At 47.3% G+C, this 16,570-nt stretch overlaps 1 protein-coding gene across 1 annotated transcript in view; it reads right to left on the minus strand.

Moving 5' to 3' along the window:
* Window positions 1-16,570, minus strand: part of AOPEP (aminopeptidase O (putative)) — a gene marked incomplete at its 5' end in the record, with an annotated part of 246,495 nt that overhangs the window by 101,481 nt on the left and 128,444 nt on the right. The window contains one exon of the mRNA XM_080931953.1: window positions 127-229. Within this exon, the coding sequence (XP_080788079.1) occupies window positions 127-229 (103 nt within the window). The remainder of the gene's footprint in view (window positions 1-126; window positions 230-16,570) is intronic.

A 16,570-nucleotide genomic window follows, 5' to 3' on the forward strand; every position in this document is an offset into this window, starting at 1 on the left:
GAGATGCTGTTATGGAGGTAGAGACCCTTTCCCTTGCCTCAGCCGTGTTACTTATGGTGTTCAGCTGTATGGCCCCGGGAAAGCGCTGTCCTATAGCTAATGGCCGCCGCCATGAGGCACACTTACCTTTAAGTAATGAACCTGCATGAAGCCCTTCTCTGGATTGAGTCCATACTTGACAACAGATGCGCCTGAAGCGCTCACGTGGCCAGTCTCCTCTTTGTTGGGTCTGAAACAACACAGTGTCACCGTCTAAGTGCAGTGCATTCATAGCCCACCGGACCTTTCATCTCTTAGTTTCAGACTTGTGCAGCTGTGCCTTCCCTTGGCTCAACGGTTCCAGGTATAATTGAAAACAGTTTATGTTACAATCACACACACTCAGCAAGAAGGATTTATGCTCAGTCTGGCAACCCGAGGTTGGCTATTGGCAATATTTTACGGTACCTTATCCAAGATGAAAGCTTGCCAGGCCCTCCAGGAATCTTAAGTTCCAATATGAATTATTTATCACTGTAAACACCCTCTTGGTGAGGAAACTGGTCTGGGAGACACAATGGTAGATGTAGCTCACTTGGGAAAATTATGAATGTGTGTGTGTGTGTGTGTGTGTGTGTTTGTGTATGTGTGTTATTTGTAAAAGTCCCGTCTTACGATCTACACTTAACAGTTAAGTCTCCTTTAGGATATATTTGCACGCTGAACCCATCTGAGAAGCACAAAATCAAGCACAGGTAAAGTCCTAGAGGCTCTTGTTTTGGGGAAAAAGGACATGAGTGATCACACACTAATTTCATAAATGGGTCTGCATCCAGGGTGTGATGTTTGCTGTGGGCTTGTGGTGACATGTAGATTAAACCAGCCTCATCATCAGCAGGGTACTCTTCACCATGTCCTTAGCTTTCCTAAAGTACCATAGATCCTGTGGAAGGATGTGTGTTGATGCCAGGCAAGGGGAGAAATGGTAAGAGGGCCAACACAGAAAGGTGGGGTTCCGTTTGTAAAGGCAGGGTGTCAGAGCGCCACACACAGGGCTTATTGGGGTTTATTATCAACCATTTTTCTTTGTCTTCTGTGATTGTTGAGATAGATGTCACTGTGTTGGCTCTGGCTGGCCTAGACACAGGGCTGCCTGTGCCTCCCTCCCGAAGACTGCTCAGGGGATGCTTCCCCATTCACCACTTAACCTTTCTTTCTCTGACCTATTACTCACTACAAGCTTCCAGAATCTCTTGAGTCTTTAGTTTATTAACTAATAAGGTGGAAGTAATTCTATTTTCATCTCTAGGTCCTGTGCAAACCCCTCAACATGGGCCATGAATATAATAATTACTTTCTTCAATATAGCAAGACATTCTATTTGCTTTACATAACTTTTAGTGGGATATCCTGGAACATGGTTCTAGCGGACAGAAGGTTCTAAACTAGCAGGCGCCTGAAGCAAAGACAGTAAGAATGAGCAGCCATGGGAACTGACTCCAGAGTTTCAACTTCTCTCCTGCATCCTGAAATTACAGGAACCCATTCTTGAATCACCCACCCCCTTTGCCTTTGAGAGTCCACGGACACACTCTCTCAGGCCCGGATGACCATCTGAATGAGGAAAGCCACAGTAGCTTTGCCAGGGAAACCCCACCACCTATAGAACGGCTTCCCAGTCCCAGTGCTGAAGAACTCACTAGGAGGCTCTTATGCTTCTGTGGCTTCTGTGGCTTCTGTGCTCAGACCTGAGGCTACTGAAGGGGAGGGGACAGTGATGCAAATCTTTGTTCACTGGCTAGCTTCCAGCTCCAGTTCCCAGTGACACCTTTAATGGCTGTTTTTTCCTTTGCTTAGAAGTGACCTTCTATAAAACACTCCTCTTACAATTTATTCTTCCCTCCTCACCAAGTGAACAATTATTTAAAAAGATACTTTATGTTGACAGGGTCCTTAGCAGGGTTACAAGTGCTCAGAGGTTCCTGTTGAAGTGGACGTAGAGCTAAAGCACGGAAGGCACAGGCAAGCCCTGCAAGCAAGACTCAGGAGGAGGTTTTCATGAGGAAAGACTCCGTCGGCAGAGACATGAGTTTCTGTCTCTGGGATACCTGCTAGGTGTCATGGTGCCAGCTCTATGCAGACACAGCACAGAAAGAGCAGGAACCAAATCTAGGCCTGCCCCTCACACAGAGGAAGCTCTCACACCCACCAGGAGCACAGACAGATGTGCCTTCCCACCTTCTGCTGCTGGAATCCCAGAACCCAGCAACAGACGGGAAGGGCAGACACCTTATAGAGGGCCAAAGAGGCGAAATGCAAGATTTCTGAGATGACCACAGATTTTCTAAGCCAAATGATAGCACAACTCCACGGAGTAACCTAGCAAAGAAGTGTGCATTTTACTGCATGTGTTTTATTTCAGCTTAGGACATTAAGGAAAAGCTGAGCATTCTGGTAAATGTCTGAAGTTCCAGTTTCTTAGAGGCTGGAGCAGGAAGAGACAATGTGAGGCTAGGCAGAGCTACGGAGCGAGGTTCTGTCTCAACAGAACCCAGTCAGGTAAATGGAATCCTAAAACGGAAACTTTTAAAAAGTCAATAAAACATATGCAAATGCAACAGCACCCACTTTCCCCTCGGACCAGGGGGCACGTGTAGAAAGGTGTTTGCAATGTTTGTGCCACACACGCAGGACTGGAAACAAACACAGGGAGAGCAGTGGCAGAGGCTGGAGGACAGGAAGGACGTGGAGAAGCTTTGCTTCTCTTACCACTTGACTTCTGCCCACCTACCCTCGGCCAACAGATGACAGAGGGAGCTGTGGCAGTCACCTTGCAACCACAAGGCAGCAAGTCAGTGGGCGCAGAGAGTAGAAGGAATGAATCAAGGTATAGACTGAGCCCCACGTTAGCCCAGACTTCCTGCCTTATGGCTGCTTCTGTGTAAGAAACATACACCGTGTGTTGAGGTCAGCTTTCCTTTACAGCCCATTACCCACACCCAGGCTCACACATGATAGAAGGAAGGCAGGGACAGTGCTAACAGCGACATGGTGGGGTGAAGACCAGGGCATCTGTGCCACGTGCTCTTCCATCCTCTTCAGCACCGTCTCTGTTACAAGAACCCTATGAGGAAAGGATTGTAAGGATGTCTACTAAGAGCTGAAGGACAGGGGTGGGTAAAGAACTCAAAGCTGGCTGGTGACCAGTCAGATCCCAGGCTGCAGGGAATCCAGGGCTTCCTCAGGAAACAGGCCTTTACCTGGCTCTGCAAAATCTTCAGGAGAGAGCCAGAGACCCATCATTTTTCTTCACAGTAGCTGTGTCCCCCACTGCAAAGCCTATGATAAAATTCATCTAACTGAACCCACTGCCTAAAAGCAAAGCGTTAGTCATGCTGCAGCTAGCCGACTCCAGTGTGCCTCGTGTCTGACATGTTCGGAATGTGGGTGATCAAGTTACCAAGGTCTTCTGGGCTCCTGTGCTCTTGGTTTCTGTTGTACCTGGCACCAAATACAGCAACCGAGGTGAACACGACCTTCCTTGACTCTGCCCTGCCTCTCTTGCACACCCACAGAAGCCATCTGAATATTTCCTGAGAGACCCAGAGGAATTCTGTTTGGAAAGAAGAGCCTGGAGAAAGGTCTGGTCCTTCTCAGCTGTGAAAAAGGGTGAAATTGATAGAACAGCCTCTGTGAGGTGCTCAGTCATGTGTCTGGTTCTGTCTGTCCTGTCCAGCTCACACAGATGAATGCCAGCATGCCTCTAGTGCCTGTGGATGCCAGTTGCCAACTGCCACTATATGCTCCCTGATCCCTGTCTACTTGTCAAAGGTGGTCACCCCAACAAGGAGCAGAGCTTCATTTACACCCTAACAATGGGGAAGTGAAACTAAGTAGGAACTGGCTTCTCGGTACCATCTGAAGTCCACAGGCATCTTGAAGACCAATGGGAGAAGTGCATGCTGGCTGTGAACACCGCCTCTGCCACAGGCAGCCCCATGAAGCAGAGCTCCCTCATGAGCAAAATCAAGAGATGGTGGCTGCTGATGGCTCAGTACAAGCATGGCTGAACCCTAGCACCTACATAAGTGCCAACTAGGACTGGGGAGCACGCTGGATAGATCAGCTGGAACGAGACCCTTCCTTGGTACATACAGTGCAGAAAGGTCAGAGAAGATGCGCCAGAGGTAAGCATGTAGACAAGTGCTTACATATATGTTAATATACACAGTGCACACTATACATACATACAGACACAGAGGCCAAGGGGACAGCAACAGTGACTTTGGCACCTCAGTGGGTTGTGGTATCTAGGAGAGCTGAGCCAGAGTTCCTGCCGACCTTAAGCACCATATGAAGCTACTTCTGTCATGAGGACACATTCTGATCCACACAGAGAGAACACCAGAGACTCCTCAGACAGGCCAATCCTTGGAAAGGCATGGCTGCCGTTATACAACTAAGACATTGTTACCGGGACAGGCTGAAAGGTGAGTACACACACACACACACCACTGCACACAAATGTAGCCTGTAGCCTTAAGTCTTTGCAGTCTTTGTCTTTACGCTGTTCCCTGATACCCCCTCATCATCACACAAAGAAAAGCAGGAAAATCCCAGAGCTGCTGAAAGCTGAAGGAAGCTGCACCCACCCTTCACCCCTATGGCCCACAGCACCATGGGAAGAACTGCTGGAGAGCTGGGAGAAGCGGCAGAGGCAGGGGATTCAGAGGCAAGGACGGGCTGTTTGGATTTCACAGCACCTTTGTGTATAAAATGGGCAAAAGGAACACAGACTTGCTGCCAGCTAGCACTTGCAGCATCAATAAAGTGAGCAGAATGGAAGCTGAGGACAATATTAACTAATATTAACTAATATTGTGTGGGAGACTGTAAGCTTATCAATCAGATTTAACCGTGAGTCTGCTCAGTGGAGCTTCCTAGCAGGACCCTTTGCCTGCATCAGATGCAGTCAGTGGGGTATCACTCCAGTGCTGCTGACAAGGGCAATTGCTAAGATGATTTGGGGCAGAAGGAGGTGTGTTCAGAGGATCATGTTCAACACATGAAGGAGAGGAAGAAGGGGTCATCTGCTAAATGAGGCAAGAAGAACAGCTGGCAGAACGGTGCAAGCTCAGAGGAGCAAATGCACTTTGATAAGCCGGGTAGAAAGCAAAAGAGTGAAACTCTAAAAAGGAGCAATTGCCTGGTGCTGCGAAATCTTTACTCTCAGCGATGTGGAGGTTTCAGCAGGTGGATATCTGTGGGTAAGAGGCCAGCCTGGTCCAAAGAGTGAGTTCCAGGCCAGGCAGGGCTCTAAGAGACCCTGACTCAAATAAACAAATTAATAAATTAAAAAGCAGCAAGTAGCAATCACCTAAAATGCCACATGACTCAGAAGGGCAACAAATCTGAAATTCTGTCTAAGAAACAAAGCCCCGAACAGATCAAAAACAAGGGAAAGGTAAATATGCGGGCCCGATGATCTGTGTAGAATTCCCTCCTCCCTCTCTCTCTCCCTCCCTCCCTCCCTCCCTTCCTCTCTCTTCCCCCCCCCCCCCCCGCATGAACAAATAATAAAACAAAAGTTTTAAATTTAAAAAAAAATAGTAGAGACGGAAACTATAAAAATGGAAGACCGTGTTTGCCTAGCATGGACAAAAGGCAAATGGAGCAACCCCCAGTTCCATTCTGTGAGAAAAGATGCAGGTAGAAACAGGGCTTGAACTCAGTGGCACACAGAATTTTTGGGGAAGGGGAAGGAACCCTAGCCTGACTCAAGCAAGAGCCAATGGCCTGTATGCAGGGTAGCAGAGCAGCACCTCCCTGTGTGTGAAGGACATCCTCAGGCAGGAGTGTGGGGCACACCTGGTTCTTAGCTAGACTCAGGACGGGTGGCTGAGAGCTCAGCTAGCGTTCTCAGTCTTGTAGGCAACTGCGTCTTACTGTGATCTACGTCTCCTGCAGTCCATAAACATCAAGTGTTAAGATTCTTGCCACCATACTGCCAGGAAAAGCAAAACACAGAAATCACCAAAACACCCAGAGATTGTCAAATGCTCAGTGCTCGTAGCAGAACATACTCCAGTGCACACACAGCTTTTCAGAAGGGCCATTGAGCATTAAAGATGTAAAACTAGCCACGATTACATTCAGAGGGAAATGAGGAAGACACACTGTGCTTTTTCACACAAGAGTGACAGCTCATACCAACCACCTGTGCAGATATTTTGAGCACCCAACACTAGAAATGACTTCTGAGTCTCATCCAGGCCCACAGTTGCCCAATGCCTTCTGCCCTAATTTCACTTTCTACCTCTTCCTCAGACAGTCGCTGGCTAACTCAACTGGTGTTCAGGGCCCTTATGCATGTAAAGAATGTCCTCTGGTTTCTGTCAATCTTTTGAAGATTTTAGACTTGTAAAATTTACTGTTTTTACAAAAATGTGTTATTGATGCTGGGCATGGCGGCTCATACCTGTAATGTCGTCCCAGGAGATGCTGAGCTAAGAGTACTACTGCTCATCTGAGGATACCCTGGGCTACAGAAGGAGCCTGGACAACAGCAAAATCCCGTCTCAAAAACCAGAGACTGGAGCTAAGGAGGTGACAGCAAAGGGCACGTGTACATCGTAAGGCTGGAGCTCAGATCTCAGCGACCACACAGGCCTGGCCTCTCCACAGTCTTGAAACCCCAGCTCTGAGGGGAGCTGAGGCAGGTGGATTCCCGGGGAGTGGCTGAGAAAGCCAGAAACAGGAGATCTCTTAGGGAGAGCTTGTGGAGAGTGATAGAGGACAAACAGTGGCTTCTTCTGGCCTCTACCCAAGCACCTTCACCTCACCACGCAGTACGTAGGTAGGTAGGTAGGTAAGAGAGGAAGGAAGGGAGAAAGGGAGGGAGGGAGGGAAGAAGGAAAACAATCTTAAAACAAAAGGCATACCCAGTAACTTGTGCTGTATTCATAAGGTAGTGTAACTATCACCAGTACCTAACTTCAGAACACGTTTAATACTCCAGAACGGCACCTCACCCCATGACCACTGACCCCTCCTTTCCAGTACCCCAAACTTTGTCATCCTTAGTCTATGCATCTCTATAGATTTGCTTAGATGTCTCACAGAAGTGAACTCATGAGCATGTAGGCTTTTCTGTCTGGTTCCTTTCCTGAGGTACGCTGCAGTAAGGGTTCACATGGCACAGTCTAGCAGGTGGACAAGCCTCACTCTAATTGTGTATTAATGATCCTCTTCACAGATCTACCACATTCTCTTTATCTCTACTCTCCTTTAAGTCTCTAGGCGGACATTTGGGTTGCTCCAGTGTTAGGGACTAACTGATGAGCATAGAGGGAGGAGAGTCTTCGGGCAGCAAGGCCGGGACTTTAAAACTGGACAGGTCTGTCCTGGCCAGAGGCCAGCATGCTTAGGGAGTGTTGGTTCCTATTCTCATTTTTGTGTTCTTATCTTTCTTTGCACAGCTGCCTGGAAGCTATACGTCATCGGCTATTTCATTGGTCCTAAAGGTATATGCCAAAACAGAGACACATGGGCACCTTATGGGGCCTGAGCAGCCCAGACCCCAATAGCTTAGCAAACTAAAGCATCACTAACTCCAAGACAAGAATTCTCAGTGCCACCAACGTGGATGTCAAGGACATCCACATATAGGTGCTCTGTGTGCTTGCTTTCTGCAGCAAAAGACCCCCTTGAGCATTTGTCCACAGTTTGAGCTTATGAATCCATTCTTCTAGTTGTCTGAATAAAGACCCAGGACTTCTGTGCCCACTGGTTGTGTAGCAACCTGCCCTGAGCTTTCCTGAGATCGTCTTCACTGCACTAAGAGACCAACCTAACTCACTTCACTATAAAAAATGCTTCAGACTCTAGAAAACCCAGGGAGAGGAGTCTCTGAGCATGTCTGTGGAAGACTGTGTGGAGCTGAGGTGGGAAGCCCCACCCACTGTGGGGGCTGGAGATGCTGCACCCCGTAAGTGGAGAAGGGAGGAAGCAGCAGAGGTCCTCAGGTTCTGATTCCTGGTTGTGGATACGGATGGAAGCAGCTGCTTCTCGCTCCTGCCATTTTGACTTTCCTGCCACGGCAGACTGTACTCTAGAGTTCTGAGCTAGAACGCGCATGTTCTACCTGGAGTTGTTTTTGTCAAGAGTATTTTACCATCAGGAAGGGGAACATGACAGCTGCTAGAAATGTCTGTGTACAAGCTTTTTCATGTAAAACTGTTTCATCTCTTCGGTTCATAGCCAGGGTGAGGAGTGGAGGGCCACACCACGGTGTTTCTCCTCCTTAGGCGCTGTCCTGTCCTCTTCATGGTGGCCGGCTCCAATCCTCCGAATCCTCATGAATACTTGCTATCCTATCTCTCTTCTACAGGAGTCTTAGTGGGCGTGGGATGATGTTTCCTTGTAGGACTGACTTGCATTTCTCTGATGGCTTAATAATTACAGCGAGCATCTTCTGTGTGATTTGTCAGTTGAATGTCCTCTCTGGAGAGAGATGTATTCTTGCTGTACCCTCATTTTTCAGTTAGGCTGTTTTTATCATCATCATCGTCATTATCAATCATCATCAATCATTATCAATCCATCATCAATCCGTCATCAATCCATTATCCATCATCATCATCATCACTACTGAGCTCTATGTTTTCATCCTCTTATCAAGTAAGTGCTTTGTCAATATTGTCTCCAACTCTTCTACTTGGCAGTGCTGGGACCAGAGCCAGGGCTCTCTGCAGACAAGGCAAGCTCGGTACCACTAAACTACTGCCCAGCCCTAGGTCCTTCTAACTTTCCTGACGGAGTCCTTTAAAACATGGGCTTTTAATCTTAGTTTAACTTGGTAGTTTTTTCCCCCTTCTTTTGATTGCTTTCATTTCAGACATATTAGCTAAGAAAATACTCCCCTGTCCAAGGTATCAATCATTTACACATCTATATTTCCTGTTAAGTTTGTAGCTTTTGTGCTTCCTTTTGTGTGTGCTGTGAATGGTGTGTGGACAGGCGTTGCCAGGGCATTGCTCATGGAAAACACTGGTGTTTCCTCCAAACAATGCTCTGAACATGCTTTTCAAGTGCCAACCAGCCGTCACCCAAGGATCCCTCACTCTACAAGTCTTTTCTCCCGACGGCATCATAGTCTTCATTACTGCAGTTTGTAGATAGTTTTTAAACTGAGAAGCTATAAACTCTTCAACTTTATTGTGCCTTTTCAGGGTTGCTCTGGTTCTCCAGGGTGCCACATGAATTTTAAGATCAGCTTGCTTATGTTTACAAGCAGGGACCTGAGATTTTGAGAGGAACATGCTGGGCCCACAGGTCAGGGAAGCATACCTGTTCTGAGTTTTATTTCCACACATTCTGGCCTTGCATTTCTTCCACAGTGCATTGCAGTTACTGCTTCACATGTGCTGTATTTCTTTTTTTCAAATTTATTCCTAAATATACTTCTTTGATATTATTATAAATAATTTTTTCTTACTTCATCTTCACACTGCTCATAACTAATGTATAGAAACAACCAAGTTTATTACCTTCATCTTACAGCCTCCTCCTGTACTGGATTTGCTCATTTGCTCTAACACTTCTGGGGGGAGTCCCTTAGGATTTCCTCTGTAGAAGATGATATCATGTAAAACACTGACTTTTACTTCTCCCTTTCAACATAAATGCCTCTTCTCCCCAAGTCTGTGCTTCATTACCCAATGGGACCTTCAACACATTGGTGACCCCAAGTCAAGCTCTCTTCTTGTCTTTTTCCTCCTCAGTCTTTGGATTGAGGGGGCAAAGACACCTGTCACACTAGAGTCTAGCATGTGGCAGCTGTCCTCTGCTGTGTCTTTACAGTAGTCTGGTAGAATATTTGCACAATTTCTACTAGTTATTTCTGGATCAAAATTACTGACCAGAATACTGACTAGATGGCATGAAATGGGGCACAAGGAGTAAGTATGTACTTTGTGAAACAAAGTCGGCCTTGGAGTTCATGAAGTTCTGGTTGGATAAGAAGTTTGTAAGAACAAAATGTGTATCATGCCTGCTTCAATCAGCAGCCAGGTGTGCAAGATCCTCAAGACAGATCAATGAAGAACAAATCGCTGCAGGTTGATGTGGTGATATGAATGGTTTTTGGGAAATATTTCATAGGCTAACAGCATTATATCGGATAAGAGCTATACAAAGCAGCCTTATGCATATAAACATATAAAATTTATTTTCTGAATATTTACAGGAGGCACTTACTTATCTTGCCTTAAGGGATTTGACTATTATGAACTTCTTTAATATTTTACTCTTGGAGATTATGAAATAACTACATCATTTCTCCCTTATTCTTTTTCTCTCCAGAATTCCCTTTCCCTGTTCTCTTTCAAACTCATGGCCCCTTTTTTTCTGGGGGGGGGGGGGAGGGAGGGAGAGAGAGAGAGAGATTCCAAAATACAAGACATTATAATTTGTATTTGAGGGGAGGAGAATCATGGGTAACTAAGCAGTGACTCTGGACTGCCTTACTTGATATAGATATATATCAAGAGAAACCCTACTAAGTATGCCGTGGCCTGCAGAGACCTCATGTAAACACACATGTAGCTGTGGCCTGTACAGTTCTACCTTCCTTCATAAACCTTAGTAAAGGGTAACCAGGGAATGACCACCCTGGAATGAAGATATAGGACTGAGTTAGATTATGCTAGACTTGTCTGATACTTTTGCTGTTTAAGAATGCAGTGGAGAGAGAGAGAGAGAGAGAGAGAGAGAGAGAGAGAGAGAGACTGCCTCCCACAGGAAACCTGAAACCTGACTAGGCAGCTGGGAGACAGCTCTTCAGTGGAATGGGAAAGGGCAGAGGTTGTTCCTGGGGAGGTGAGGGCCCTAACATTTTTGAGAGGGTAGTTGGCCGACTAGTACATGAGGTATCCAAGTACAGCAAACTGGGTGTGACACAAGGGAGGGAGGCCTGAGGCCGGAGTGATAGGGCAGGAATCCTAAAACACAGGTGCCAACACCTTCAGGACAGCACAGGCTAAAACTTGGGTCAGAGTCTCAGGCAAGAGCTCTCGAAGGTCTCAGAGGCAGGAACTGTTTTCTTCTCAGGAGCAGGGTAAGATTCGTGGTAGAGGCCAGAGAGCCTCATGGAGCCTTAGCAGAGGGACCACCAGAGTGGACTCTTGAGAGGTTAGATCAGCATGGGCTCTGAGAAGATAGGGGTTCCCATGATTCTCATAAATGTTTGTGATTCCATTTTTATCTCAGGCCATTAATGTGAACATCTTTGTTCGAATTTCAGATACCCAATTTAAATGCTGCCATTTTAATTTTGTAACCAGACACTCTTGCATTTAAAAGGCAAATGTTCTCTCAAGTCTTAGGAAATTTTACTTGTTCACATTTCAGCCAGTTCTGGTTGCCTGGAAGCAAAGGAGGAACTTCCGGACTCAGGACAGAAGAAAGGCAAAAACAGGACTCCTGTGTGTCCCCAGAGGCAGAAGATACATCTTTTATCTTTAGCACATTGGACAACAATGTGCCAGGAGATATGAGCATCCATGATGATAGCTAGCATGTACTGAGTGTTAAATCAGGCCACAAGAAACTGCCATTGTTTGTCTCACACTAACCACAGGGGTTCCCTGGGATCCCCTTATTTTCTGTGTTTTAAGTGATTTAATGCACTTTTCCCTCCTATTGACCTCTAGTGTAGAAACTGGACGGTGCTATTAAGACACCATGTGACCGTAGACAGAAGCTTAGCATGGCAGCAGACTCCTCAAGGTTACAAGGCAAGACAAGACTCATGCCCAAGAAATCTGGCATCCTGCCCCTTCTGAAAACCCTGTGCCACCATACTGGGTAGAGACCCAAAGACTTGACAAGCTCTGCAGCAGAGTGTAGGCCTTCATTCTCAGTTGACACCAGATGAGGCAGGATTAGCCACATTCTAGCCACAGGTGACTAGAGCCAGCTGTTACCTTTCATCCTCCTCAGAGTCCTAACAAACATCACGAAGCCTGGGGATTCAGCCAGTCCCTTTAAAGGGTCAGTCACTTTGGGAGATCAGGGAGAGCATTACACTGTATTACTGAAGCCTTCTTTGAAGTTGGGTTGACATTTCTGTGTGTTCAGAACAGCAGTTAAAGACTCACTCAGCAAGAGCCTTAGGCCAATGTAGCTCTGAGCTCAGCCTTCATTCTTGAAATGTCCGCCTGATCCCATCTGGCCTCTAGAGACTCTGTCTCTTTGATCATGAGTGATCCCAAAGGCTGGGTAATCTGCCCCGAACTTCATTTTCATTATGTCATTCCTGGAACTTAAAATAGCTTGGCATTATGAGAACTGTTCCAGGGGGTGTGTGACTTTGGCATTTGAAGAGTCACCTTCAACCTCCCAGATCCCTCACGGAGCTCTCCTGTCTATCTAGCAAGCCGGATAATGTCCACCCCACACCTGGAATCCCCCTCCCTGCATCCCTCAGCTTTCTCAATGCTTCCTGTCCCACCGTCCCAGTTCAGCCTGTTCATACCCAATCCATGCATGTTTCTTAGAGCTCCTTCTCAGCCTTCCCACCACCCTTGAGGACATAGTCTAGCACTCACTTGTTCTCTTGTAATATGTAATCAGCCCATCAAATAAGTTACAAAGGCTGTAGGGACAGAGATCATATCTACAACATTCATTTGTTCAACAGGCACGGAGCAGCCACTCACTCAACTCTATGTACTGAACGTAAAGAGACATAAGCCAGGCATAGTCCTGCATTGCCAAAGGCTGGTGGGTCATTAGAGAAAGATGGATGAAGGGCATAGACAGTTTCTGCCTTTGAGGGTCAGAAACAAAATGCTGTCCATTCATATGACTCACCCTCAGAATAAAGATCAAATAACACGTAAGATGTAGATAAAGTTATCTCTAGAAGCTCTAGCGGAAGAGAGGAGAGACACTAGTTTATCTGAGAGCAGATATTGAGACTCCTTTGGAAGGTGAGGGTATTTGTACTGAGTCATGATGATGTGGAAAAATGCAGCAAGCAGAAGGTGTTCTGATGCAGGCAACGTGGAAAATGGCACAGAGGTAAGACCGGACAGTTTGCTAGACAAACGGCTGGGGCTAAGAGTGGAATTGTGAGCCTCGTGGTGTGTGTACTGAAGCATCCGGTGCCTGAGAACAGGACTGTATTTGGAAAAATAACCCTTCAAGGTGGTCAGAGCACAGCTATCACTATGAGTCCTAATCTGAGAGATTTGAACATAGAGAGAAATGCCAAGGACAAGTACATGCAGGCAAAATATCACAAGAACAGTCAAGAGGCGGCCATCTATGCCCCAAAGAAAGGGGTTTGAGGAGAAGCAAACCTGTCAATGTTTGCAGCTTAGAATTCTAGCTTCTATTGTAAAAAAGGCAACTTTCTGTTCCTGAGGTCACTGCATCCTGGGTGACTCACTCTTGTCTGAAGTGACTCACACAGAATGGTGAGATACCCGAGTAGCCGGAGTAGAACAAAGGACAGCAAGTAGGAAGACTGAGAACACAGATGCCTTGTGCTGAGGCCTGTGGTCCTCACATGCAAGGAGCCTGGGCTCTTCATGGTGGTGGGAGGAAGCTTTTGGAGGATTTTAAGAGCGGGGAAGACAGTCACAAAGCATTTTAAAGGAGGCTCTCCAGCAGCATTGACACAGGGCAGGGCTGATGGTCTGAAGGAAGAAGGTTCGCATATCTTGGGCAAGGTCCTACAACTGCACTCAGCATGCAAAGGGAGGAGGTGGGCAACCAGATGAAAGGTTTCTAAACACAGAGGACTCAAGGGGAAAGAAGAGTCTACTGATGGGATGATTCTGTAGTAGAACGGGCAGTTGCAGGGGGTGGGTGTTCCAAGAGGGGAGGGAAGGGGGGAGGATGAAGCTCTCAGGAGATGAAGGAATGAGAGGAGGATGGAACTCCCAGGAAAGGAGGGAAGGGGTGGGAGGTTGGATATCCCAGGGGAGGAAGGAAGGGAGGAGGGAGAATGTGGATCTCTGAGGGTCCCACCCTGGAGGAGTGTGTAGACCTGAGTTCTGCCCTAATAGGTAAGCAGATGCATTTTATGGCACAGCCAGTGTGTGTGACATAGGGAGCCAGGAAGTGATGCCAGTGGGTAGCTTAGCATTTACCTCTGGAGTAATAAACAGTGAGATGAGTGTGCTGGTAATGGAGTCACAGGAGCCTCCAACCACGACAGGGTAGGGACTCGGCGGCTCTCAACTGTCTCTGCCACACACACCAGCTCTCTCACTCACTCCATGACACTGTGTCAGAGAATAGGCAGGCACTCATTTGCTTGAGCCTGTCCCCAGAAACACCTTGGAAAATGCATTTGTCTGAACATGACAGGTACACCTGCGCTTTGCTCTAATGGGAAAAGCCCACGGGGGCTGTTGCTGCCTCCAGGGGGATGGTGTATGAGTTGCCTGAGAGCTCAGCTCCTTGTGTAGCTATCTCCTCTCACTTTCTCTTCCATTTTCCCTTCATAAGAATATTTTCTAATAAGCCTGACATAATCTAATTTCTGAGTCTTCATGTGGAGAAATCCTAAGACTGATTTTGGATAAAATCACTCTGGAAGATCCTTAACTAATTGGGACTGTACTCCCCGCACAACCCCACCCCCAGGAACACCAAATGTGGGACAAAAAGCAGCTTTGATAAAACTGAAAAGGAGATTGGGGCAGGGGCGGCAGCAGCAGGAAGAAGCCTTGCTTCTGGCATGGAAGCCAAAGACAGAAGTTCCCGGGATTTCCCAATGGTGCCAGGGAGAGCCGAGGAGTAGAGGAAGAAAATAACGGAAAGATGGAAGGACGGTTACAGAATACGGTGGAACCCGGGTACAGGGCTTAGGGGCCAAGCCTTCTCTGTTTCTGAAGGAGTAGCATGCAGACTCCAGACAGCCCGGTGCTCCTGACAGGGGAGGCAGGTGACTGAATGAGGAGCCAAAGTAAGAAAGGTGAGCTGCTAAGGGCGAGGGGAAAGAGTGTTTGTGCGGGTAATTGAAGACAGAGGCAATGGAGCAACGTGCTTGTGCTCGTGGAGGAGGACCCGGAACAGGTTCACTCTGGGCAGGGGGCCCCAGAACAATGTCTGCCCAAACAAACAAAACATATTTGCTCCCTTTGATCACCTATAATCTTAGTCCTAGGAAGAATGCAGCACTTCTGAGGTAGCCTGAAGACAGAGGCAAGAGAGAGGAGGGAGGATGAGGCTGGCCTAGAACCAGGGAGGAAGAAGCCACTGATGGGAAGGACCCTAGAGAAGGGAGGGGCATCAGGAAGGTATATATCCACCAGAAGCAACCGTTAGAGGGTCTTGAACTGGGGGAGCTTTCTCAGGCTGGCTTGTGTCTACAACACCATGAGAAAACTGCCACATTCTTCAGAAATTAGAAATACCAATTTTAAGACCATTTGGGAGGTGAAAGCCTCCGGGAGAACAGAGGATTACATGAGAAGAGTTTTAATGAACATGGTCTATGGCTTTACATTAGACGCTGGGAACTGGGGGACCGTGCACATTTGCAGATGGCTTGCACTTCCGCTCTGGACAGAATTACAATGTGCTCCCCACTCCATTATCAGGGCTGATGTTTCTGTGGCCTCTGGGTAAGGCAGACAGGACGCCTCTGTCTATCCAGCACTGTAGCAGCTGTGGAGGCTCGGCTTCTGCTTTCTTAGCAGAAGGGTGACTTTGGAATTAATCCCAAAATAAGCAGCAGTAATAAATCACAATCAAACAAGCAACAACAACAACAAACACAGACGTTTCTTCAGACCACACCTTGTAGCTTGTCCACCACTTGTGGCCTGTCAGAAAACCTTAGCTAAAAGCACGTGAGAAGGTTCCGGCTGTACCGAGAGCTGAGGGGCGGGGAGCCTTGCAGAAGTTCCTTCATATCTGTGTGTAGGCTGGCAGAATGGTGGGAGTGTGAGAGAGCCTCTGCTGTCTCTGCCAGGGCAAAGACTCTTAACAGCTGACACATACATCACCACGGACTTAGCAATAGAATCCCTAACGTCACCTTAGAGGCAGGGAGGAATGTGCAGTAAACTGGTGGAGCCCCATTGAAATTCATGGCAAGGCCGGTTGAGGGCTCACTGGGTGAAATCAAGCAGCACTCAGTGCAGGATGCACAGGATGAGATGCATGGTCCAGCGCTGGGGATATGGAGGGTGCCAGCAGCTGGTTACGTGGTACAGGCAGGCAGTACCAGCTCTGTAGAGAATCACAGTGCCAGGATAGCCTGGGCAACTTAGACAGAAGATTCCTACTAACTCCAGTTTTAAGTGGTGTGTCAAGCGCACAGTGGCATGGGAGTGTGCGCATGCAGTAATGACAAAATAAAATCTTACACTCTTTGTACTCTACTGTGTAAAACCGGCAAAATGCCATTTTCTCTGATGAGCTGATTGGTGTCGCTCGCACAAAATCCCTTGACATTTGGTCTTCTGACTTTTTTTCCCCCAGTGCAACTGTACACAGGGCACAGAGTGGTGGTGGTGACACTGCACACCCTTTGTCTCTAAGGCTCACATGGCTCTCCGTTCATCTTTCA

This window comes from Micromys minutus, assembly GCF_963924665.1.
Source record: "Micromys minutus genome assembly, chromosome: 1".
Lineage (NCBI taxonomy): Eukaryota > Metazoa > Chordata > Mammalia > Rodentia > Muridae > Micromys > Micromys minutus.